We start from the raw sequence: 26361 nt of genomic DNA, 5'->3' as shown, positions 1-26361 counted from the left end.
ATATCCTAAAGCACTACCTTTTAAAACCTATTATAGCAGCAATGTCGGATCCTATCTTCGGTTATTATTATCACCACCACAAGAGATCACGTGAAAATGTCTTGTTCCAGTTTTGAAAAAGGTCTGTCTCAGGCCGAAACGTCGATATATATGCATATAAAATGGAGCAACCTACCTGAGTCGCTAAATGAATCAATTAAAACAATGAGCCGACCGAAAAAGCTACAAAGTATATCAGTAATCGACGCTTTATTGGTACATAATTACACACAGCTCACATTCCATGTTGAATGTATCGGTCATTTTATTAACGATCCATCAGAAGGTAAAAAAAAAATACAAAATACGACCGACCGGCATGTATAATCAGTATCCAGTGGGACTCACGCTTATTAACAATGCTATAGCGATGCAAGAGTTTCTCGCATTACTAAGAAAACGAAAACAAATGCCCCGACTGATTTGCTGACGCAGCCATGTCAGCCAGCAAATCTTCGTTCTGAAACTGGTATGTCGAGACCGGTTATAACGAAGCCAACGAAAATCGGAAATCACTTCGCTGTATCCGCTATTTCGTTATAACCGACTTCAGTCATAACAAACTCAACGGGAATCGAAAATCACTTCGCTATATCCGCTATTTTGTTATAACCAACCGACTTCGGTTATAACGAAGTCAAAGGGAATCGGAAATCACTTCGTAATATCCGCTATTTCGTTATAACCGACTTCGGCTGTAGCGAAATGCAAAAGGAATGAGAAATCGTGACCACTTCGCTGTAGCCACTATTTTGTTATAGCCGACTTCGTTATAACCGGTTTCGACAGTAGCACCTAGACAACACCGCCTAGGATAATGAAGACTTCTGAACAGCCTTCTCCGCGTAACGTTACCAGGCACTCGAATGGCGCCAGTCGGCAAGTGGGAACCGAGCCCGAACGACATCGAACGTCCTTCGACGCATTGACAGGACACGAGGCCCAGCCGAACGCTGACGCAGCGCTCGTGTGATAACGTCAAAACACTAGTTCACGTGCTTTTATTATTCTGCAGTCACTCACAGCCCAAGAATTAGTGCAGGGCGCGGCTTAGTATCTTTCTGGCATCGTGATTGGTTTTTCGGGGTTCTTATCAGCTGATGCCGCTATCTGATTGGCTGTGGAGCGATAAAGGATATGCTCGCTACAACCTCATTAACTGTGGAGAGCTAATGAGATGTTTGCTGCAATCTGATTGGTTGCGGAGCGATAATAAGATGCTCGCTGCCATCTGATTGGCTGTGGAACGATAATAAGATGCTCGCTAGAATTCGATAGGCTGTGGAGTGATAATGAGATGTTCTCTTCAATCTAATTGGCTGTGGAAAGATGACAAGATGCTCGCTGCAGTCTGATTGGTTGTGGAGCGCTAATGAGATGCTCAGGACAGGCCACGCTCGGCGTTTCTTGAGATGCCCGTGGTTGGAGGTGGTGTTGACCAAGAGCTCATGCAGCCGCCACTCTACGTCTCGTGACCGCTAAAACTTGGTATTCTCGCACTCGCACTCGTACTCGGGAATGGCGGGTGCTCCTGGCGTCACGACCTGCACCCCCGAGAACTCGTCTTTAGCGACGATGGCTTGCTCCTGGCTCGTTCCGACGGTGCCGTCATCTTCTTCTTCGGCGCATGCTGATTCATCTGACTGCTGCCGGGCGAAGTTCACAAACACCTGCAGAACGGGTGCGCATTGTTAGTTTTTGTTACAACGGCGGGATCTTTCGGGGTCGTGAACTGTGATTGCGGGGATAACTACCTTATAACAGGCTGGCTTTATTCTGTGATTGCAAAAGGAGTTAATTGCTGCTAAAAGGCATTCTACGCTTTTACGTTTAGATTTAATTGTCAGTTTCATTAAATTTCGCAGGCCCTAAAGATGTAATTAAAGGGATTTATACTAGCATCTAGATTTACTAAAATACAACCTACGAAGGCCGAAGAAAATAAAATATTTCTGGCTTTAGATCTAGCTTTTGCTTTGGCACATAAAACCACCGGTAAAGAGTCGAGTTACCAGGGTTGATCTCACTTTTTTCTTTTGCCGCATGCCGTTAAAAAACCGACCGCGAAATAGTTTCAGGCCATCTAATAAACACATCGATAGTTAAAAATAATAGAATCACCAAAAAGTCATATTATGATAACTGAAACATCCATAATGTGCAAATTTAAAAAGTAGAAAACCAATGAGCGCGTTGTCGCGTTCCCTCGACTGTAATACACCTTGACATCGCATTCTCCACTGCTGGTCTTTGTTCGTCCTTCTCAGCAAACACACCTTTCGGTCAAAAAAGTGGGTAGTATCTTTGTTCCACTTTCTGTCAGTGTTCAAGAAAAGAAAAAAAAAGAAAAACCTTTCTTTCGCTGTCGTTATTTGTTTCTTGTTGTTTGCTTTTCGGGGGGCCGGAATGGGGAAGGGGGAGGATGTGAGTGTGTCGTCATTAATGTTTACCTGCGACTCCGTCCCGAACATTTTCCTAACTAAATCGTCATGAGATATGATTAATACGCCTTGTGTTTCATAGCGACGGATTTAAGACAGGCCCACATCATGCTACAAACGAGATCGCTAAAATGATAAAGACAATATCCCTTCAGTTTGTGGAGAGGTTCGCCACAGAATATTAACTCTGGACAGAATCGCTGCCGCGCGACCTTCATTGAACAACCAAGTAAATTTATTGTAAAGTGTGGCAGGAATCGCAATTCGGCCTCCTCGTCTTCTTTACCCCCAACCATCTGCTCTTTTTCAACTGTGTCAGAGCTGGCACACGCACAACCGAAAAGAGAACGTTTATCCGGGTTGCTTTGATTAACTAGCCAGACTATTGCGTGATTCACACCTTGACTAAATGTACAAAAAACTTCAGGTGTCATACCTCTAAGTCGAGTTTCTCTGTTTTTTTTAACCTTCTCCTAATCAAGACGAACGAGACTATCATATGCCCCCAAACTTAAATGGATTTTCACGTGTAGTGTTGCAAGCAGCTTATCAAATTCCGTGTGTTTCGCGATTCTTACTGGAAGACTGGCACCCCCCCCCCCCCCCCCCCGCCGTACATCCGAAATGGAAATTTCAATGGCGTCACCCACCTGATCTAGAGTAGTCTGTGAAACCGAAAAGTCCAGAATGCCCATCTTGCTTCCGTTCGTTTCCAAGAACTTGAATACAGAAGAAAGTGTGACCTGTTTCAAAGGCAGGCTAAACTCCACGATGTTGTAGTGGTGTGCCTGAAAACGAAGTATCACTTTCAGTTTTGCCTTCAAAAACGTGTCACAACCTCAGCAAATCTAGCGTTCATGAACCATGGTTTATAGTATCTACCTCAAGAACTATTGTTCATATTATGTATAGCCAGTGACAGCTTAAAAAACGCAGGGCGTGGCGAGCCCTGTGAATCTCATTATTGTTTTTCAGCCAATCCGATTGCTGGATTAACCGATAAAAACGTCAAAAATGGAATCACCGAATCAAAAAACGTGGAGTTTTTTTTTTTATATGACGATAAGCAACCTGCGCTCAGCCTAAGTCATAGGGAAGTCAGCGAACCATTTGCGTGCTCGCATACCTTTAGTGACGCTGTTGGGAAAGCGGAACAAATAAAACAAATTATGCGTTCCCAGTCCATTGGATTTTCGACCATGCGAAGTGTAACGGTGTAGCCGGCTCCAAATCTAAACAGAAGCAAATGAAATGGGTGAGTTTTGAACACTCCGAGGCAGCGCATAATCTTGATCGAGATTTTGTTAAAGCTGCCATCTCTTTCATACTCTAAGAAATACTAAAATTTAGAAAGGGTTGCATAAGAGCCCTATTCCGTGCGTCGTACTGAATTTTCCAAGCGCCTAGATTGAAACTCAAAATGTATTTCCAGTCGCATGGCACTGATAGTTGCTTCCTTAAAAGGCACCTCTGGACAATATATTGGATTTTTTTTATTACGACTGTTTACAGCTAATGCAGTGTCCCTGAATTACAAGGTACATATTTTTTCTCGATATTGTGTATAGTTTCATAAATATCACGGCTCAAACTTTGGTTTCGAGCGTCCACGGCAAAACCGAAACTATCTGCTAGAGGGACGGCAACACTGATCATCAGCTGCACGACCGCGACGTGACGTTGGGTGCTGCGCCAGCGTTCCTTGACTAAACGTTAACCCGCTTACTGCCCGCTAGAGAGCAGCTGGTCGCGTCTTTAAAATCGGGTTTAGTGGAAACCGGGCTTAGGTTTAGCTCCCTAAACAGTCGCGGTTTAGAAGCTAACAACACCCTGTACTAACATCCCAGAGAAACAAAAGTTCTCATTTAAAATTTAGAATTAGCTCAGTACGTGCTACTATAACCAGAATTTTTTTATATATAATTCTGGTTTGAAGCTTATCAGTTTGATGGTAACACATGATAGAATATGTTTGAGACTATACAACAATCAAGACACTACCCTTGGTCTTAGTACGTTGTACGGCCATTTTATAGGTATAAATTGTAATTACAGTATTACAGAACCGTAGGCATCCTTACTTGTGTTTCAGATACTGAGGACTGCCAACACAGCGAAGCTTCCCGTTCACCATGATTGCGAGGCGCGAACACAGAAGATCGCACTCGGCCATGCTAAAAAACAAAAGCGCGCACAATTAGAAACTTCACCATGCGGAAAGTACAACTTCTAGAAATTACGAACAGCTCCAAATTCGCAAAGCATCTAGTCACCTGTGTGATGTCAGCAACACTGAGCGTTTGTCTCGAACCGCCTCAGAGACATTAGCCCAGACCAGCCGACGTGTCACTGGATCCATCCCACTGGTTGGCTCGTCCTAACAAAGTAGAGCGGAATTTTTTTTTTTTTTACGGCAACGCTGTTTGCATAACAATGCAGCAATGTATCGTTAAAGTTCGGACTATTACAAACCAGAAGGACGAGCTGGGGGTCTCCAAGCATCGAGATGGCTGTGCACACCTTCCGTCGCGTTCCTCTGCTCAAAGTTCCAACCCGGTGATTGCTGTACATTGTGAGCTGGAATCTTGCAAGCGCTTCTTCAACCACCTGACAGAACCCAAACAGAAAACAACTCTAGTAAGGTGGTGAACTGGGAGAGTTGGTACTCGATTACTCGAAACAATATAAAATGTATTCCACAATTATATACAGAGATAAAAATGAAACAAACCATCTTCATTCTGGACTGTGAGATTCCACGCATCATTGCGTAAATAACAAGATGCTGTCTAGGAGAAAGCAAATCATCGAGGGCGTCTGCTTGAGGACAGTAGCCAACAAGTTGAGTGCCCTTTGAGAAGACCTTGGCCAAACTGCAAAAAATTGACCTGTTTGTTTGCTCTCGCCATGAGCGAACCAAACGAAACACTCTTCGAGAAATATGCTAAACAAACCTCTTGTCTTGAATGAATGCTCCGCCCTTAGTGGGTTGCAGCTGTCCAGTAAGAATTCGAAACAGCGTGGTTTTTCCTGCTCCATTTACTCCAAGCAGTCCAAAACACTGAGTGAAAGTGTAAGAGAGTAACAATAAACCAATTAGAGTTTCTCCGAGGTATATTACCTTCTCTGAAGAAGCGAAAATAGGAACGAGTAGCTATGAAAGAAAGCAGTGGTCCGAACCTCGCCTTTGGGTATTCCGAATGACACATTGTTCACGGCCTTGTATCCCTGATGGTATACCTGCATACGATTCAAGTTTAGCCGGAGTAACATTAGAGCACAACACTTCAAAGCCAAGTGGTTCGATATTGCATATGACCCTTCACCTTAACCACGTCCACAACTCTGAGTACGTCCTGTTTCCCGACATCGCCTGTGGTGCGTGATCGCTCTGCTGATACGTCGCAGTCCTCGTTAGGCACCGAAGACTGTCTTTCCAAGCTGAAAAAGTTGTTAACGGCTTAAGTTTTCCTGAGTTCGTCAAAGACAGTAACCACGTCTGTTATTAAAAACTGGCTGACAGTTTTGGTTTCTAAACTGGCTTTTTTTAAAATCTAATGAATATAATAAATGAAATTCTAATGACTAGCAATAAAAAAGTAAAGCTCACATTCCCTACATGCATATATATATTCAAGAATTTTCGGCCTAGATCACTGGAGTGAAGCAAAAATTTAATAACTAGTACCAAGATAATAGACATTTAAGAACGGCACTGATATATAGAAATTCCAGTAGAAAAAAACCCATGAAAGACTGCAAGAGAATATAGGTAGGAAAGTCAGTCTTACGGCTGAGACTTTCGCCCTCTGATGAAGTGGTACTCGAACACAAGATTAACGCAAAAGCAGATGACTCCAACAAGAAACATGGCGCAGTAGTTATAAGCCAGAATCCGCTCGCTGAAAGGAGACTCGTAGGTGTCTTGACCAAACCGCTGGTACACATCAGCTTGGATCTGGTTTTTGGTCAAACTGACCAGTCCACCAATCAGGGCATACTGCGGAAATATCAAAGCCAGATTCTGCACCGCCGAAAGGATTCGCTGGTCTTTCTGCAAATGATAACGTATTAAAAATCAGAAATTCACGTATCAACACAACCTTAGGAACGCTTTACTAGAAGACAGATCTCAATATCCTCATAAAGCAACGCCCCTTAAAAACATAAATTAGCAGCGTCCGGTTGCCGATCTACCAAGCACCAACGTAATCGAATACACGTATTAGCTTGCGAGCGTATTTTTTACAATACCAAGAACATTGTGAAGCGCTGCGGGTATGAATGTCCGTGATCGTGTTGCTAATACATTTGCATTCCCTGCACGAGCCCCCCTTTTAAACAGAACATTGTGCCGGACAACGTAATGAGCCTGAAACTTTGATAGCAACCAGCACGACTTGTGAGATGAATTCTTCGCAAAGTTAAGTGCTTGTACAAATTCTCTAGACCCCTCGCCCCCTTTTTTCGCCTATCAGAGAAGTAGCATATGTCAAGTCAGTACATTGAAACACTCTTAACTATATAGTGGCACCCGCGCCCTTGGTTGGTCTTTACATATCACCTGGCAAGTGGGGTTCAGCGGAAGCGTTCGTCTATATTTCGACGGGGAAAGGCAGCATCTTCATTCGCCTGCTGTCATAACGAACTTCGACGACCGACCACGAAACACCGAGCGCGTTCAAGATGATCGGCGCTCATTGAAGATTGTACTCTTGTTGAAATATAACTTTTTACCGAAGTGACAGGTTCATGAAAGCTTTTTAGAGTTGTTTGCATCTGCGGGTGATATTGAACCTTCGATTCCTGCAGTTTAAACAGTACGTTTAATTCTAAAAACCTTAGCCTTCTCTCGCTTCCGAGCATAATGTCTAAACTTTCTATCGAAGCTTAGAAAATAGTGGTAGGTCATATAAAACGCTTGATTCTACCAGCTAGTGATATACTGATATTTAGTAATCATCTTTTCTTTATTGTACAGTCACAGACCGATTAAGTTACCTTGTATGTGGGACATCCTGAACATAGATTTAATGCTTCGCGGCAAGTGAGGTTCCAGCATGAGCTAATAAGAACGCCGGATGAATAACAAATCAAAAAGTGTGAACATAATAAGCCGCAGCCCTGAATTTCTTAAGATGTTAGCGACCACAAATATGCTAGCTATTATCAAACCAAATTAGGAATATTTATCATAGATACTCACAAAACTGAATTGCACAACGTTGAGGACCAGTATGATAATAGCTATGTTGAGACCTACGAAGAGGTTCACGCAGTACAGCACGACAAAAGATATGCTTGCTTCTTCGAACAGTCGTGAGAGGCAGTACATCAACGGCGTCGCTCCCCACCTTGAAAGGAAAATCAAATTTGCAGTAAGGTTACATCTAAAAAAAGTGAAAGCCATTTACAACTCCCTGTAACGCCGAATTGGAGTGCAACTCTTGAGGAGGAGGAGGGAAGGGTACTGAGGGGAGGGTAGACCCCTCCTCCTCCTCCTTCTCCTCCTCCTCCCCTCATTCTTGAATATGCTCCTGGGGTCACCTGACCTCGGGGGGAGGGGGTCACGTGACTTCGGGGGGAGGAGGGGCACGTGATCTCGGGGAGGGGGTCACGTGAACTCCGGGGGGGTCACGTGACTTGGGGAGTCACGTGACCTTGGGTGTCACGCGACCTTGGGTGTCACGTGACCTTGCGTGTCACGTGAACTCTGGGAGTCACGTGACCTCTGGGAGTCACGTGACCTCTGGGAGTCACGTGACCTTGGGGGTAACGTGACCTCGCGGTTACGCCGACAGCGACGCCGACGCCGCACAAGCCGGAAACGGGCGCCTAAGAGCTGCGCTCTAAAATTATTTTTTTAAATTACTTTATCTCTGGAATCGTTCAATACAATTTATGATTAGACAATGCGAATCCCCACTACAATTTCCCACCTTTTTGCATGTATATCTTACATAACTTCCTAGGCAGCACGCGATGTAATATATTAGACATGATTTAAGTAAAAATTGCAATTCTTATAAAAAAATGAACAAGCAAATTATAAACAACGAATAACAGAGAATTCAGGCAGGTGATTTCTGGTGACATAAAACCGTAACCACACTATATCTTGGTGAAAACAAAACGCAACTGTCACGCAGATTATGAATTTTCAACGTGCAGTGAGTGTTGTATGCTTTAAATGTTTGTCTTTTTATACTTAGTCCCGACGGACGCGATCCCATTTTAACTTGATAGTTCCAGCTGGGTGTTTCTACGTCAAATCGTGCAATGGCTGTCCGGCTCATATTTTTTTTATATCTCTGTTATAAATTTATGTGAAAGTCATGTTCTCCGGAGGAACATTCAGCTATATGTGAAGACTGCAGCTAAATGTTTTTTTTAGATATATAAAATTGAGAAGCTCGAGGAGTGGACATTGCCCAGAGATATCACCACGGTATTTTTTTCACAGCCACCACTGTCACACCAAAGCAGGCACGTAGCTAAAACATTTTTCACTTATTGTATAGTCAATTGACAACATGCATACCAATATATTATTGTAATTTCGTCATAATTGCAGAAACTTCAGTAATTTTTCTAAAAGTAGCATAAGTGCACTCCACTATTAAAAAAAACAAAAAACTCCATATTTTTGTTTTCTTTAACCTCTCCTTAATTACTTGGAGTAACTGAACTACCTCGAGATGGCTAAATATTCAGTGTCATATGGCCTTCAATTGAGAAAAGGGACAACAAACATTCACTCATATTGAGCTAGCTTGTCATCGTTATGGGACTTAGCCGCACGTCGTCGGCTCCAGAAAGATATTCTCTAAAGCCGACCAAGTGTGTACAATGCTGGCTTTCTACGCTCTGTTGCAGAGCGTAGAAAGCCGTCATAACTTAAAACCATAATACTACGAAGAATAAAAAAAAATGGACAACACAACACTAAATTTCAAGAACAGCTGGGTTTATTTGACTTCATCGAAATAAGAAAATGTCAAGAAAACAGAACATGTTATCGCGCAGAATTTACCAGACGTTGCTTGACAGGCTAAATCTCTACCACACTAGACACGCTTCCGACAACGAGCGTCCGCCGCCAAGCACCCGCGAAGATAATCTCGGTCAAGACTACAAATACCGACCAACTTCCTCATCTCAGGGTGTTAGACTATGATGTCTCCTAGCCTGCTCATTTGCGTGTGTTCACTTTTCAAAAAGTCATACTGCCCCAAGTTTTGTTTCATCTTTCTGTTTTTTGCCTCCTAAGCCCAATCCCCCTCCCCTCTAATTTCCTAAGGCGTTTTGGTGGACGCCACTCCAGCTTGCAGTTTCGAAGAGTATGAATGGAAGATTACCTTGAAACTCAAGCGCGCACTCAAGGAACGGTTAGTCACTGTGTAAACAAAGCGAGGAAAGTCTTCTTTCACAAGTTTTCTCCAACCGCTAATATGGGAGTTTCTGTGGGCCTCTCCAGGCTCCAAATGTTAGGTTAGCGTGGTGAAACCAAAACAGGAAAAAAACGTCCTTGTGATTACCATCCTCTACCAGTATTCCTTGTACGTTACGTTACGCGTCGATACTTTGAAGTAACGAAGTAAGCCATTGTTGTTTATTTTCCACCTCACAATACTGAACGCCAAAATAGCGACTCCCCAGGTACTTCTTCCCTTATTTTTGTTTACGCGGTTGACTGACCTTCCTTGTGTGCTCGCTTGAGATTAAAGGCAAACTGCCATTCATACTGTTCGCAACCGCCGGCAGCGGTGGCGTTTGCCGATACTCCATAGTAGGCAATACAAGGGGAAAAAAGATAGAACAAAGCTTGGGACAGTACGACTTTCTGGAAATGGAATGCACGCAAACGAGCTGGTTAGGAAACATCTTAATCTAACACCCTGAGATTAGGAAGTTGGTCGGTGATCGTAGCCTTGACGGAGATGATCTTTGCGGGTGCTTGGCGGCGGATGCTCATTGTCGGAAGCGTGTCTAGTGTTGCGCGAATTTAGCCTGTCAAGCAACGTCTGCTCAAATCTGCGCCACACCCTGTTTGTTTTCTTGATCTTTTCTTGTTTCGATGAGGTTAAATAAACTCAGCTGTTCTTGAGATGTAGGGGTCCGTATTTTTTTTCTTTGTAGTCTCATGGTTTTAAGTTATGACGACTTTATATGCTTTGCAATAGAGCAGCCCTGTTGTACAGACTTTGTCGGCTTTAGAGAATATCTCTTTGGAGCCGACGTCGTACGGCAAAGCCTTTACAACGAAGACAATCTAGCTCAATTTGAGCGAAGGTTTGTTGTCGCTTTTCTCAATTGACGGCCGTATACTACTCAATTTATTCTTATCATGGGTTTGTTGAAGTTACTGTAAGAAGTTATGAAAAGCTTTAAAAAAATATCCGATGGAAGATTTTTTTTACGTGAAATATTGTTACTTTTAAGAGAAATGATTTACGTTTCTGCATTAACAAAACTAGTATAATGGCTAAGCAAATATTTTATATATTCGTAAGCTTCATTGCAAGACATATATTTTGATATATCTTGCGATGTTTTGCGTAAAGTCGTTTCTTAGTACATAATTTGTGAAATGTTCTCGGAAACGTGTTTTTCGACGTGTTTCGAAATTTTTGTTGTCATAGAAATATATAATTGTAATTTAAATATTATGTATTAATGCTGCACAATCTCTATAAAATAATTTTTTAATTTTTTACCTACGTGCCTGCTTTGGTGTAACAATGGCGGCTGTGCAAATTACCATAGTGAAATCTCCGCAATGTCCATGCCTCGAGCTTCTCAATTTTATATATCTGGGGAAACAATTTAGCTTTGGTGTTCACATATAGCTGAATTTTCCTCCCAAGAACATGGCTTTCACATATATTTATTACAGAAATATAAAAAAAATAGGACACTGACATTCATTGTACGATCTAACGTGGAAACACCCGATTGCGACATTCCGATTCGGGAAGGAAGAGAAGAACTATAAAACGATAAATCTTATCCGTACGATGTCGTCCGTTTTTCTACATTAACTACCGCCAGATTGCGTGAAAATATAAAAAAAAATTATTAACCAATACAATGTCCACATTACAACATCCACGGCCGGGCCTCATGCTTGTGATTCACACGAATATAAAATTAGCATTACGTATGGGAATTGGAACTAAATACAACGATAAATACTTTAGTTGTTTTTTTTTAAGGTAGTCACCACCAACATACTGATTTAGTGCTACAGGACTAGTATTTTAAATGTGGAATTGTCTCACACCGGGATCTTGTAAAAACCTGAGTTACTAAGAAGACTCGACAGTGCGCAAACCTTCTGTAGATAACCTAAGGCGACTACTATATCATTACTATTATAGAAAAGCTTCATAGACCGTCGCCAGCAGTAATGTGACAACAAAACAAGAGTATTGTGGAAGTTGTTCAGCCCGAAGGCAAATTTCTACTGGCATAGACGTTCCACCAAATCCAATTACCGTGCGATATGACGAACACGCAGTCCCTAACCAAGTACGCAACCCGCTTCTTACGCAGCAAAGGTTAGCGTACCGATTATCTCCCCCCCCCCTCTCTTTTCCACACACACCCCGCGCGGCGCAACACCATTGATTCCGAGCGCTATAGAGTCAAATCAACAGCTGCGCCTGCGCTCCTTTGTTGGCGCTCTCTCCCATGGCCTTGCTGCAGAGCGACCAACACCAATACTATAACACAAGAAAGCAAGGTTCGTAGAGGCTTCTCATATAAAGCTGTCGGTTTCAACGCAAAGGAATGAGGCATAATATCATTTAAATCATCAATCGTCTAATAACACATTCTGTTCAGATGAGAGTCACGCTTACCCAAACAAGACCATAAGAAGAGCAACCGCAGGGAAGTTTAGCTTGCTGACATAGACAGGTAGCCCGAAAGCAACGATGATGAGGCAGGACAAGATCACAGCTGCCAAGACAAGACCCATGTCCCAGATGAATGTCGTGGTCCAGTAGAGCAAGGGTCCGATGCCCGATATTCTTTGAACTTGTTTTTCGTCGCGGACACGCTCATTCACAACGTAGACCACGACGCGTGATGGGATGAAGGACAAGCCCATGAGTATAACGATGGCGATGCCAACTTCGGCCACGTGGCTCACGCTGCGAGGGTACAAACAATGCAGAAACAATCAGTTAAAATTTGCTAATACGTTCTGCATCCGAAGCACAGAGTGTGGCGTAATCGCTGTGCGTGCCACGAGCTAACCTTTCTCGGCTAGCACGAAATCGGGCCAGCTCGTATTGCCAATGACTGTACATTCGTTTTTTGGTTGGCACGTAACTGCGGTTTGAAAACCAAAAAAGCTCCCTTATGCCTATGTGCAGGCAACTACGCTACAACACTCTCAAGCACGTCTGCAGGCATTTGCTCATTCTAAAAAAAAGTAGCCCTTTACTACTATATATATATATTTTTTGCGAATGACACTCTAAATGATGTAAAGGTCATTAAGGTTTTTTTTTGCCGTTTTTATTTTCATGTTATACAAAGTATTATCTACTCAAAATTGACCTAGACAGATGTTGTTCTTTGCTGTATTTTTCATGTTACGTTACATAAAGTATTACCTACTCAAACTTGTTCTGGACAGATCTAAAATAATTAAGCAAAACCATTTGCCGTTTACAAACAAAAACAGCGTCATAGGCCAGGCTCGCTTTCTTTTTGCCGAATATAAACTTTTCTATCAAAACTTTACTATTCTACATAAAGCTTTGTCTCACTTCATACCTTTAAAAAAATCAAACTCAATTGTCACCAAAATGTTCTGATTTTTTGTAGGTAGTTCTTCAAACTGAATTTTAAATAATGTATATTAACGCATATATATTTCTTTTTAATAAAATACTAGCAATCCGTTTTCAAAGTCAAAGCTAAAGTCAACTCACATTGTTTCTTTTCCAAGCTGCTCAGACGACAAATGCAAAGGATGGTTGTAAACAGTGATTCCTTGAACAAAAACAATGTATATTAGTTTTGTTTGTCGTTTTACTTCACAAATATTATTTAGATATTTTAATTATTCAATTTATAAATTGAAATCCTTCTTTCTATACGAATCATAAAATATACTCTTAAGTTATCAAGCTTCTCAGAAGACCATAATCTTGAAGTCAATCTGTTTAACGTGATGCAGTATGGCTATGAGGTCAGATGGTTTTTCAACATCCTTTAACTTGCCTTTACAAAAAACGAGTGATTTATGTATTTAATTACTTGTGTATTGATTCATTGATTGACTGATTGAATCAATGTCTGCTAGCCCAAAATCAATCATTCTTGCAGCCAGTGTGAGGCTCGTAAATACTTTTCTTTATAATGACTATTTTGACAAATTGTCATACGGAACGGAATAGAGTCAAAGTTGAATGGGCTCTCCTCACAAAGATTGGGTTATTTATAAGCTTTTTACTTAAATATCCTTTTTATATTTTTCTTGCCTGTCGGTGGCTCTGGCGAGGCTTAGTAGCATGTGTCCTTATTGTCCTGAAAGGGGTTAAACGCTCCTCACCCACTGATGATGCTTTGAGGGGTGAGCTGGAGTTGCTGAGCATGGATCTTAGTACGGCGTTACTTAGCGCGTTCTGATACGCTGGCAAAGCATGGTAGCCAGTGTTGTCGTACCACACCTTCACGTGATCCTTTTCAAAGGACCACCCTCCATACCTGTTGTGGAACGCATAATGTTTCAATGAAATGGCATTTACAAAATATGTTATAGAATGTGGAACAGATTATGCCAAGCTATTAGGGAATTGTTTACGTTAAAGTTTCCACCTAAAGGTGTAAAATGAAGTTCTAAAGTTATCTTTACCGGAAAACTTGTGCTCATTGCATCAACCAAGTTCGATTAACAGAAGGTTAAAGTTCTTAAAGAACTTATGTCACTTTCACCTGAAATACCCGTACAGTCACTGAGAGCTTGAGAAACAGTGCGTGATTTTATTAATGTTCACACTTATTTCTTCTTGATTAGTTCATTGGCGTTCTATTCAGATAATGTCGAATCGCATTCTCTATGAAGCGATAATGAAATGCTCAAGACGTCCCACGCCATGAGTTTTTTAAGCTAACAATGGCTACTGCCAGCTTAAAATGTCCTATACAGTGAAGATTTTAAAAGGTTTTCTTTATCTCTCATTGTGATTTTCGCATATTTGGCTGTAAATTGCAGAAGCTGCGGAATTTATGTTCCAAATATGTATAAATACATAGACCACGTAAGTTCCATTGAAAAAGGAGGTACCTTAGCTGTAAAACTTATACAGAGCGAACAAGAAAACACCAAAAATTACCTAAAAATCGATGACCTGAAAGTTTAGATTGTAAAATGTTCGAGAGATAACCGGTTTAAATAAACTAAATATGATAGTGGGGGACATCATATTTGTTTAAAATATATTGCCTTGGTCCTCAATGTATCCAAACTTTATTCATTAAATTCGATGTCAAAAACTAGAGTTACACTACAAGAAGTGAAATTCGTACGGAGTTGCCGTCTAGAGTACATCTTTATTGCCTCTATATATTACGTCTTGAGAATAACGCGCCGTTCACACATATGCAACTGAGTAAGACCGAGAGCGACCAGACAGGTTTTTAAGCCTCTTGCGATGTCTTAGAACCGGATGCGCTGCAGCGGAGCTGGTCCTAAGACGTCGCAAGAGGCTTTAAAACCGGTCTGGTCTCTCTCGGTCTAACTCGGTCGCAAAAGTGTGAACGGCACCCCTTAAGGCTAAAAATAAAAACTATTAGATGAGAGGAATAGCCTGAATATTTTGGAATTTTCCATCTTACCTTCTTTCTATGAAAGCAGAGTAAGAGCCAAGGAGGTGGTCCGATATATCTAACCCACTGATGTTGTAGGTGACATCGGAAGTTTCAGAGGTAATGGTTGGGACACCTCGCAGTTGCTGTTTAATATCCGGTAGGTCGCACGTGTTGTGTAGAATTCCCTTCAGCGTTGGTTTCTCACTCTTGACTTCTTTGAGCCGGATTCCACAGTGAGAGCTAGAAAGAACGCATTCCAAGGTTTGCACGTTCCCCGACCAAGACAAGATAGAAAGAAAAAATCGCGTCAGTGGCAACGAAGCACATTAATATTACATATTAGTTACAGTATGTGAGAATTCAGGCTCATTCACACGGACCCATTTTCTTACGTTAAGTGATGCTACGAAATATTACGTTGAAGTCACCGGGACTTTTGTGCTTCATATTAAGCGAGGCAGCCAGTTCAAGGAGAAAGCGTGAGACGCGACATTCCAGACACGAATGTTTCGGTGACTCAGACGTAACGTAGCTTTACGTAAAAATAGAGGGCAGTGTGAATGAGCCTTTAGGATATGCAGATAACTTGGGCTGGGGCTGCGGGGCATGAGCGCGTAGCAGGGGAACGTTGCCCTTCAGCAATGGCCGGGGTAAAGGGCTATTCAAACAGGAAACTTCAAGAACGCGTGAAGCAATACTTTTCCGCCATATGAAATGCGGCAAGATCCAACTCCGTCCTTTTTTTTTTTTTTTGGGGGGGGGGGGGGGGGGGGGGGGGGACGGGGAGCTTGTTTTTCCGAAGTCCGCTTGTGTCCTTTACGGAAGCCTAGAGCACACTCATCGCGTGGGTCCGGAGAGCCACTAAGACGCCCTGTTGGCTGTCACTGAATTTCTCATGGCCTCCGCTGCTGTTCCAAGTCTAGTCCCGAAAACGGGAAAGGAAATGATATGAAGGCGCGGCAGAACAGATGGACATGCACCGACGACACGGATAAGCAAAGGAGGAGAGGAGGAAAGCCGTGATGTTTGCCAGGTGAACGTCCAAACAGAAGACGGACGGCGGGACTTCAACTCTATCATCATTTCGCGGAGAAGTGTCGCTTCACGCGTTCTGAAGTATCCTGTTTGGACGTCCTTTAAGCCGCCGAACACCAGAACATCGCCTCAATCAATGCAATCAGAATGACTTGAGCTCTCTCTTCGGACGAGCGGTAAGTGAAAACACCATAAGCTCCAACTATACGTAATGCTAAAAACAGTGAAATCGTTATCAAATTACTAAAACAAATTGGCTCACCTTGCTCTATTCTTGCCCACGCAGGATGTCCCGATTCCAGGAGGCGAGAGCAACCGTTCTGATATTGGCGTCGGTGGTTTCTCACTGGTAAATAGACAAATAGAATTATCTCAGGACATATAGCTGCTTGTAAAAAGTGCGGCAGAACAGATAGGTATAAGTGTATCTCTTGAGAAAAAAAAGCTTAGAACTTACATGCGTTGCTCCAGTTGAGTTTTATCTTTGAATGGCAATCACAGGCGATTACTGACTCTAAACAAAACTATGGTGAACAAAAGCTCCTTAGTAGTGCTCTTGTTCGTACAGATTAAATAGAAAAATATTTTTTCTAGTTTTGTCATTATTTTTTTGTGAGCATACCACATTCAAAATTTAAAATTAAGACGACGGGAATTTCTCACCTAATAAAAGCAGTCGCCCCTGGCCCGTAGAGCTGAGTTGTGAGCCGAAGCGACGGCTCCGGTTTTGGAACTGGAACAATCAACGTGAACCCCATGGCCAAAGCAATGAACATGCAAGGCAGCACAATGCTGAAGAAGATGGCCTTCCAGTTGTTCACGGTGTGGTACAACCGCTTCAATAACAGTGCTTTGAACTGGCTCTTCTTCAGGGCACTACCAGAAAGTCCATGTCCCCCGGAAAGGCTGCGCTCTCCTCCGATCACTGGAGTATCTGAAGAAAAATTTCCTAGTCATGGAACTTTAAATATTTACTGGTGACATAATGTTGATAATATACATTTTTTAGCTTTCAGTAACGCATACATTGCGTGCTTAAACTGGTATCTTACTGTAGAAATATATTTGGGTACGCACTGCGACTTGAAAATGTATAAAATCAGCACGTTAAGTTCGACAAGTAAGCTCGGTAATCTGTCTTTCTTATGCGTGGCCGCTACCACTACTACTAGAGTAGAGAAAGTGCGTATGTATGAAATGAATGTAGATCCGTGGCATCGATACTTTAGGCTGCATAACTAAAAGGCAATGCTGTTTTATGTCATGTTTTGATAAATTGCATTTCGCAGTGAGCTTTACGACAAGCGCTTTATAATTCCGTAACATATATGGCCTCCAAAATTGCCACTCCAACCTCTTCAAAATGTATATTTGCCTTAATGTGGTCTTAAATACTTTTAAGTTTTATCGCAATACAAAAATGTTCTTACATTGTTTTATGAGTAATTCTTATTTCTAGATTGGTTATGACATAAATGTAAAGAATATGTTTTTTCTCCGTCATACCACACATAATTAGCAATGTCAACGGTAGCAAACATTTTCGTAACCTTTTGACATCGCTATTAGGTTTCTCAAAGTGTACACAGTACCGTTCATAACATTCCAATCTACACTCAAATTGGCAGATGGCACTAGAATTTAGACAATAAGACCACCATTAAAACAACGTATGTAAAAAAGTTATTTAAAAGTATAAACACAACAGCTTACCCTTCGAGTGCGTTCTGTCTAATTTGTCGTGCAGCCTGATCATTGCAGCCTGTGACAATGACTGGAGAGACTGCGCTGCTGCTTTGGAACCGTACTCAGTGTCACAAACCGCGCACAGTGACAGAAACACTTCTTCCAAGGTTGTACTAGAAAACCCGTAGGTTCCGAAGCCGAACTCAAGCATGCGTTCGTCGAGGACTGAGATCAGCTCTGAAAACGGGTAGACCGTGTTCTCGGTTGGATCCCGCTGAGGAAGGCTGATAACCACCTCCCCTCCTCCGTGGTCGTTTGCCACCTGAGCCAGCGGGACAACACTCCGGATGACCTTGAGAATACCTTGCAGATCAGTGATGTCATCTGTGCAGATAGAGCAAATGTTTTAATGAAATGCAAGCGAATTGTTGAAACGTTTTGTATAACCGGCACTAGATATTCGCCACAGTATTTAACAACTCATATCAAATCTGACATGGACAGCATGCACTCGAGCTGCTTTGTAACCCTTTGTAATGTTAGGAAGAGGCTTCATCTCATTCATTTGCGCAATTATTTGATAGTTTCATTTTGTACAGAACGCAAATATGGAATTTCAATCCTCTTTTATCCCTTGCTGATGTGATGTGCAAAATACGCAACGTGGCACTACGTCGAGGCGCCCACCGTTAAATCGATTACACTATACCCGGGAGAATTCAAAAAGACATTCTCCAGAAGAACTCGCAATGGGAACCAATGTTTTGTTATTGATCTGCGTCATCGCAGAGAAGCCTCTTTTTGCAAAATGCCAACCGTCATTCTGAGACAACCTAAAAGATTCCTTCAAAGTTTACTCATTCGAGCTTCCGCTAACTTCGTGCTTTACTTGTACGCCAGAATACGCTAATCGCGACCTATAAAAGAACCATATTAAACGATATACCCTGTGGGATGTTGCTAGCTAAAAACTAACACAGGTACCGATAGAGTAACCAAAGGGTTGTCTCAACAGCGGCGGCGATCTCAAAGGAGCCGTCAAACCTAGTAGCCCGCGGTCCCCACATCTCCGGGGGAATATAAACGAACGTTTAGGGCCACATTACAGCGAGTCGGTTCGATTAATTACCTTCGTCGGTGCCAATGATCGACTTCCTTGTCTCACTCTCCCGAATATAGAGGAAGAGAAGACACCCGTACCAGAGTAAGGACAGAGTCCAAGAGCATTTATTAACATACTCTTTTAAACGAACTGCAATGTCCCTATCCAAAATGCCCCCCGCGCCGGCAAGGTAAGAAAAGGTCCTTACCTGGCCAGACGCGGGGTTCCGGAGAGCCAAGACCGGGGAAGCGTCGGAGAAGTCGCCGACACACGTCTTATCTCTTTCGCGGTCAGCCGGACGAGTCCCCTTTCCCGAAAGCGGGAAAACAAGAGGCGAAACCTCCTCGCCTGTCGGCAGTGATTCGCATCCGAGCGGGGGGACGGAAAGAGGTCCCCCCGGGAGAGAGTGAGAGGACCGCCCCCCAATGCAGGCGGCCCTCCGCCTCACGAACAGGTCGGAGCTCACGGCGAAGAAGACCGAGTGTTCCGACCCGCGGCCGTTATCACAGCCATCGGGGAAGGGAGATCACAGGAATCCCCACAACCCATAACGATAGTCGCGAGTTGGCAAAACAATTTAGGCGTGCCGTAGATTCACAAACATCAAAACTTAAGTAAGAATTACTCAGGTCAGTTGTTCTAGATACACAATTTTGGTACAGAGAATTTCGCACATAATGCAATAAACAAAGAACCCTCTCAGATCAAGACATTTAGCGAATTTGGTGGACACACGCCAGCCAGGTTATGCATACGCTGACGTTATGACAGCTATGGGAAATGCAATCATACACACCGTCGGCACTTGTTCTCGATATGTTCGAAGAGTGGCCAGAATCACTGTCCGCAGCAGGTTCCGACGAAGACCTCGTTAAAGAAAGCTGGTAGCCGCAGCCGAACTTGCTCTTGAGAACAAGAGGAGAGCCGTCGCACAGCAAACATCCCTGAAACAAGTATTTTAATTACTCAGCGCCAACGCACTCCTTGTAGGATGTGCTAAATCGGAAACATACCTTGTGAATGATTGCCACTTTGTCACTCAAAACATCGGCCTCATCCATGTGATGTGTTGTCAGTAAGATGGTGCGATCTGTGAGAATAGTGAAAGAATAATTATTGATATATCACTAGGCAAAATTAATTCAAGAGCAGTGGCTTATTTACCGTGTTTGTGCTTTAGAATCAGATCCCAGATGTTTCGTCGCGCCATTGGATCAACGCTGCTTGTAGGCTCATCAAGGATGACCAGCTTGGAGCCTCCAATAAAGGAAAACGCAACACATAGCCTTCGTTGCAATCCTCCAGATAGGCGGCAGGCCTGCTCATCCCTCATATGCGCAAGATTCATTTGCTTCAGCATTCTGGAAGAAATCACCAAGCATGTTTATGGGCGGCATGCGTTTACACAAAAAGAACATGGTCACTGGATATTAGCAGTGTTAGGCAGAATGTTTACAAAAGTCGTGTTCTTGGCACCCTCAGCCGCACTGCCCCTTAATCTGAGTAGCCCGTTTCAGTGAAACTTCTAGAGTGGGACTGACTTACTAAGAGAGATTCATGCGTTTTCGAAGCAGGCCTGCTCCGAAAACTGTTTTACCTCTTGAAAATTGCAAAAAGCAAACGTAATAGTGCAGTGTTTAAGCATATAACATAAATAAGAATTTGCCTTAACCCACCGGAAATGTACACCTTAATAATGAGCTTCGTGGTGTCTTATATTAGCGATAATTTGAGCTTGGTACCTACGACCGACATATCAATATTTTCTTTTTTCACTTGGTGTGATGTAAAGCTTCTGGTTAAGCTTACTATGAAAGCAATTTGAGGCCCTATAAAATTTATTTTAACCACACATTACCTTTGGTCGTTGTATTATAAAAAGCATAGAAATGGCAAGTTTTATTTTTCAGTGTTTCGCAGGGAATGCAAGGCCGAGCTTCCATTCCGCTTAAAGATGCGAAGGAATCCTATCTCCGACTCCCAGTACGCACGTCTGCGATAGAGTTTTCTTCAAATATACGAATATCTAACTTTTTCAAGAATCAATGCCCCGCAATATTTCATCCGTCACTTTTTTCTTTATTCACAAAGCTATCCGTCACTTTAGACCACGCTTATTAGGCTAAAAATATCTAAATTATGTATTGTACAACGGCCTCATATGAGCGTCAGAAGTAGAATATAAATGTGCTCGAATTTTGAATCGACATATTTATAATAACAACTCTAAAACGTACAGTCCAACTGTATGAAACTCGTGCATAAGTGCCATTATAAATTGATATTTTAGAAAAAAATTTAAAAAAAACAAGAAACAGGAATACATTTCAACGTCTTCCTCAACTTCTTCAGCTGACATTAGTCCTTTGAGGTTGCCGAAAAAAATCAGATGTTCCTTCACTGTCATCCTGCGGGAAAAATAAGAATTCATTAATATTAGATAATTTGCTCACTCGCAAAATGCTTGATAGGAGAAGATGCACTCACTTTGCATAGAGTGTGTTATACTGTGGACAGTAGCCCAGGTACTTTCTGAACTCAGCACGTTGGTCAGTAATGCTCCTTCCATAAATGAACACGTCGCCGGACGTAGGCGAGCACTGACCAGTCAGAACTTTTCTGAGAAACGAAAATTGAAAACACCGGTTGTGACTCATATTTCCAACTGTGACTAAGATGTTCAAGATTACTGTGGAAAGTTAGTGGGAATCGGCACCCAGTGATCATACAAATGAGAGGGAATGCGCATCAGTATAAGGCATTATGTAGATAATGTAAATACATGTTCCTAAAAGATTGGACAATAGTCATTATCCATTCTAGAGGAAAAATTCTAATATGAATTACTTACATTGTGGTCGTTTTTCCTGCTCCATTCTGTCCGAGGAGCGTGTTGATGTGGCCCTCCTCAAAATCCAAAGAGAGATGTGAAACAGCGAAACGTTCTGTGGGTTTTCCAGGGTTGTAAGTGACGCTTAAGTCTTTTATGGCTATTCCGGTTGCAGGCATGAGGCTTTGACCAGGGCATTTGCTGGCAGCTAGAATTAAAAACAAATAAAGTTATTCTATAGAAAACATCATGTTATATCAAAGTTTCGTGCCTAAACACTTTTAGAAGTTTATAGTTCATCCAAATGTTTGATGGACAATATGCTACCTCATTATGTTGGGAATATTTAAAGAAAACAAAACCGAAGATACACAGACAAGGAAAGAATTTGGCACACAAGACGCTGACTTTCTAAGGAAAGTTGTATTTCTTGAGAAGGTAAAAATTAAAAAGACGCACAAAAAATGTATTTAGTTTGTGTCAAGGTTTAGAAAATGACTTCGTAGTTTTTAGACATTTCTGATGCCACGTTTAGGATATTTCTATTGAATATCATGTATGTATCATGAAGGCTATACACGCCATCAGAACCATTGCTTGCTAATGCGTTAAAATAGTTCGTAGGTCACGAAAAAAAAAAACACACGAAACATGCATGCGCAAGACCATGAAGTTGGAACATGTTGGTTCCGTTCGCTTCCCCAAACTTTTTTTTAAATATTATTTCGTGAAGCCAAATCACATTACCTGGTCATGTGACACCTGCACGCCTCCTGTCCTTGACGTAGCAATGTAACTCATTAAGTGACATCCTGAATTCCGTGTTTTTTTTTTCATTTTTAATATATCACCATATATCTTAAATAACGTTTCCCACAAATTCGCGTTAAACATGTGAAGGTTTTCTCTTCTTCTTTTAATTGCTCTGGCCGCCGACAACGAAAGCATCGTGGTCAGCGCGCATTAAGAAAACTGAAATCGCCAACAACGGTGGTCCGTTCCGTTTACGGCCATTTCAACATACCGTGTATTTAAGGGTTGGAATGGCAGAGAGAAAGTGTGAATCAACACCACGCAGAAACACTCACGTGATACAAATTTCAAGGAACACAAAATAACGTATAATTCAGAAGAAACTGAGGGACCTCCGAGCGTGCACCAACGAGAATCAAACCTACAACACCAATATTCTGAGCCTGGCGTCAAGGGCGGGAGGCGTGTGAGAAACCACGTGACCATATAAAATGACCATGTCACGAGATTTAACGTCACGCCAAGGCCTCAAAGGAACCACGGCAGGGTGGGGAAGCGAGCAAAACCATCACATTTTGTGCATACCAACTTAAGGTAGTCAAACATTCCTGTGATTGACTGATTGTCTTTTTATCAATTTAACAAAAATAAAGTTTAAAAACTAGGGCTCGTCCGGGATTTCAACGTGGAAAGCCTCGTACCCTAAGCGAGAATGATACCTCTAGACCAACAAGCTTTATTCCTCAACTCATTTCCTACACCAACAAGCTACGACGTCTGTGTCGTAGGAAAGAAATGTTAACTTCCACGATCAGTTAAATGCGCTTGTTGACTTTATTCTTTTGCCTGTGTATGTATTGCACTCTTTATGTCTTTGTTGTTATTTTTTGTAATTTTTTATCGGTTCAACTGCAAGTAGTGTTAAGCAATATTTTTATGCTGATCTAATAGCTTCGTAAACGTATAATATATTAAAATAACAAACCGCTGTAGGTATCATCAGTTACGTCTAATAACTACAAGGCATTTTTAGGCAGCTCTAACAAAATAAATAAATATTAGGGGTTTACGTGCCAAGCCAACGAAGGGCGTCCAACACGCCCCAGCAGGGTATCTTTTTACGTGCAACCAAAATCTATGTTCCATTGCACATATTCTTCCCAAGCCCCCATCACACTGAGGGCACCTTGAACGAACCATGACGAAAATGCAAATGAGCAAGATTTCTTACCATGCGGCAGCTGTGATTTGAGGTCGATACTCAGTGAGCCAGGCGGGCAATATAGCTTTTCCGGGCGAGGCTTCCAGAACAAAAAGCAAGAGTACCACGTGGTTTGGAATATTTTGTTTCCTGCAAGTCAACCAGTGGCGATTACACAAATTGAATGTTGTACGGCTGGTTTTTATAAGTTTTCTGATTCTGTTTTATTTTCAATCCTAAGACACACCTAATCAGTGGTTTTAACAAATAAATACATCAATAAACTTACTTTCTAGCGCGAAAAGCTCCGATCACGTGATACAGACTAGCCCGTTCCATCCAACCTCTCTATTTCCTTCTCCCCTGTCCTTAGCTCTGGTTTGCCCAACCTGTTTTTTTTTTTTTTTTTTTTACAACTTTGCATTAATTTTTCCCATCTTTCCTTTAGTCTCCCCTCCTTCTTCATCTCCTTACGATCCTTGCCTTTCATCGCAACTTCCCTCTTTGACTCCCTTCTAATTTAGCAAACACTAAATTACCCCTTCTAATTTAGCAAACATACGCTTGTAGTAAAAAAGGCAAGATAGAATTCGTAAACGTTTGTTGACTCACTTTGAAACACCGAGGATACGACAAAGGCCACAAGTAGGTAAATAATGCTGTCAAACAGCAGCAGTCCAATGCAGTACCCAAAGTTCATGCTGTCCCCTGGAATAGGGCTTTCCCAGAGAGCGTCCCACTGGGCTCCTAAGCCTTGTTCTTCCAATCGACTGACGTACAGGCAGCCGTAGCTGAAAGATGTCGACATAGACAAGCCCTGAAAATATAACAATGTTTGTTACAAAAATCTATTAAAGTGCCAGGTCAAATCATCATATCACAAAAAGGCATATCATAGATTAGCTCACCAGAAGAAGTTTGTGTGCCAGCGCAAGATTGGCTTCCATAGACACTGCAATCACGAATGGAAGAAAGCTAACGAGGTATCCCACAATCCCCGTTAGCGAAGCAACGGTCGCTGTGTGGAAGAACACGCTGACCAAGTGACTGAAAAAACAATAGAAACAGGTCTTGAAGTACTACTGTATTCGTTCGGCATCCCTTATAATCTTGTGCAATTCGCTCCTGAATCCAGCATCTCAAAGTATATCACATTTTATTATATCTAAATAGTTTAAGTCGCTTGCCGATCCATAAAGCAAACAGCTCACTGAATCATCCTTTCCCATGCCTTTTTTAATGCTGTCTAAAAAACCTGGAACATCAACTTTCCGCAAAGCAGTTGGGGGATCCAATCGCTTAAATATCGGTCAATGACACGGCTGAAAATATTATTTAACCTAAAAATACAGTCTGCGTTGTGGCAATGAGCATGACGTTTCATTGTGCTAAGTTTCACAGCGCTGACTGTTTTCTTTGTGTTCAGAATACCTTGAGATTCACCGAGCTCCCTCCGCAGCTCTTTGCATTTGGCTCCCCCGTGTGCTTTGCGAAAAAGTAGACTCTCCAGATCTCTTAAAAATATATGTTTATCCTGTAGAACCAACTCTTCCAACCTTTCCGTGTCCCTTCTCGTTCGCTAATCTACTCCTCCTTCACCAGCTATGCTCTTCACTTTTACATAGAAATAGATTTCCTAATTATTCTGCGACCCTGTCACCATTCTCAGATATTAAGATCGAAACAGAACTTACCAGTACGCAAGAACAGAGAGGGCAAAAGTTCCATAGAACACGAAGAGCAAACTTGGTTCGCTGTGTGGCAACACACCGCCGTAGGACAGAATGATGGTGTTGATGAGCACAACCGCAAGTGAGATAGCAATGCAAGTCAGAAACCAGGCAGTCCAGTCAACCCACGGCCTCAAGCCCATCACCTGCATTATCTGAAGAACAGGAAAACACAGTACGCTTTTCTCAGTGCCTGGCATTTTTTTAAACAAATGCACACTTTGTTACTCGGGCCAGCGGCGTAGACTTTCCATTTTCCCGAAGGGGGGGGGGGGGGGGGGGGGGGGGGGCGGGGGGAGGGGAGGGGGGGGTGCTCTTTTGCGTAATTGTTTTTACTCCGCCAATTATCAGTAGTTTATTTTAAGGGGTACATTTTACAGCGTATGTATATTGCCACGTGTCCATCGCTGTGTGCGTTATTTTGTTTACATGCCACTACTAGAAGCTCGTTACATGGCATGTAAACAGCGTCTCGGTAAAAATCATGGCCCGAGGGGGGGGGGGGGGCGGGCTCTGCATTCCCCTACCGGGCTATGATCCTTGCCCCCCCTCCCCCGGATCTCACCAGGGGGGGGGGGGGGGGGGGGGCACGAGCCCCGATGCCCCCCGTAGTCTACGCCTATGACTCAGGCTATTCAGGAATGTTATTCAGAAAGCGCACTCTGAATATGTTTCTTTTTTTCAGGGCGGAAAACGTGGAGGGGAGAGACAAAACT

General features: G+C 42.5%; 1 protein-coding gene across 1 annotated transcript in view; it reads right to left on the bottom strand.

The window, feature by feature from the left end:
- Window positions 1–223: 223 nt before the first annotated feature.
- The window catches only part of LOC115313432 (phospholipid-transporting ATPase ABCA1), a 34109-nt gene continuing 7971 nt past the window's right edge, over window positions 224–26361 (bottom strand). The window contains exons 20-48 of the mRNA XM_040217961.3: window positions 25610–25800; window positions 24824–24962; window positions 24528–24732; window positions 23946–24065; window positions 21983–22169; window positions 21619–21750; window positions 21456–21539; window positions 20296–20492; window positions 20145–20221; window positions 19928–20075; window positions 18057–18413; window positions 17007–17277; window positions 16606–16689; window positions 15336–15548; window positions 14050–14204; window positions 13427–13487; window positions 12344–12637; window positions 7687–7834; window positions 6272–6534; window positions 5807–5921; window positions 5661–5720; window positions 5435–5541; window positions 5212–5353; window positions 4953–5087; window positions 4754–4857; window positions 4562–4654; window positions 3607–3712; window positions 3131–3268; window positions 224–1709 (exon numbers count right to left, since the gene is read on the bottom strand). Coding sequence (XP_040073895.3) covers window positions 1518–1709; window positions 3131–3268; window positions 3607–3712; window positions 4562–4654; window positions 4754–4857; window positions 4953–5087; window positions 5212–5353; window positions 5435–5541; window positions 5661–5720; window positions 5807–5921; window positions 6272–6534; window positions 7687–7834; window positions 12344–12637; window positions 13427–13487; window positions 14050–14204; window positions 15336–15548; window positions 16606–16689; window positions 17007–17277; window positions 18057–18413; window positions 19928–20075; window positions 20145–20221; window positions 20296–20492; window positions 21456–21539; window positions 21619–21750; window positions 21983–22169; window positions 23946–24065; window positions 24528–24732; window positions 24824–24962; window positions 25610–25800 — 4518 coding nt within the window. The 3' untranslated portion in view covers window positions 224–1517. The remainder of the gene's footprint in view (window positions 1710–3130; window positions 3269–3606; window positions 3713–4561; window positions 4655–4753; window positions 4858–4952; window positions 5088–5211; window positions 5354–5434; window positions 5542–5660; window positions 5721–5806; window positions 5922–6271; window positions 6535–7686; window positions 7835–12343; window positions 12638–13426; window positions 13488–14049; window positions 14205–15335; window positions 15549–16605; window positions 16690–17006; window positions 17278–18056; window positions 18414–19927; window positions 20076–20144; window positions 20222–20295; window positions 20493–21455; window positions 21540–21618; window positions 21751–21982; window positions 22170–23945; window positions 24066–24527; window positions 24733–24823; window positions 24963–25609; window positions 25801–26361) is intronic.

This window comes from Ixodes scapularis, unplaced genomic scaffold, assembly GCF_016920785.2.
Source record: "Ixodes scapularis isolate PalLabHiFi unplaced genomic scaffold, ASM1692078v2 PGA_scaffold40__2_contigs__length_1045541, whole genome shotgun sequence".
Classification (NCBI taxonomy): Eukaryota; Metazoa; Arthropoda; class Arachnida; order Ixodida; family Ixodidae; genus Ixodes; species Ixodes scapularis.
The sequence above is the reverse complement of the archived record's forward strand: the minus strand, read 5'-3'. Positions and strand labels throughout refer to the sequence as shown.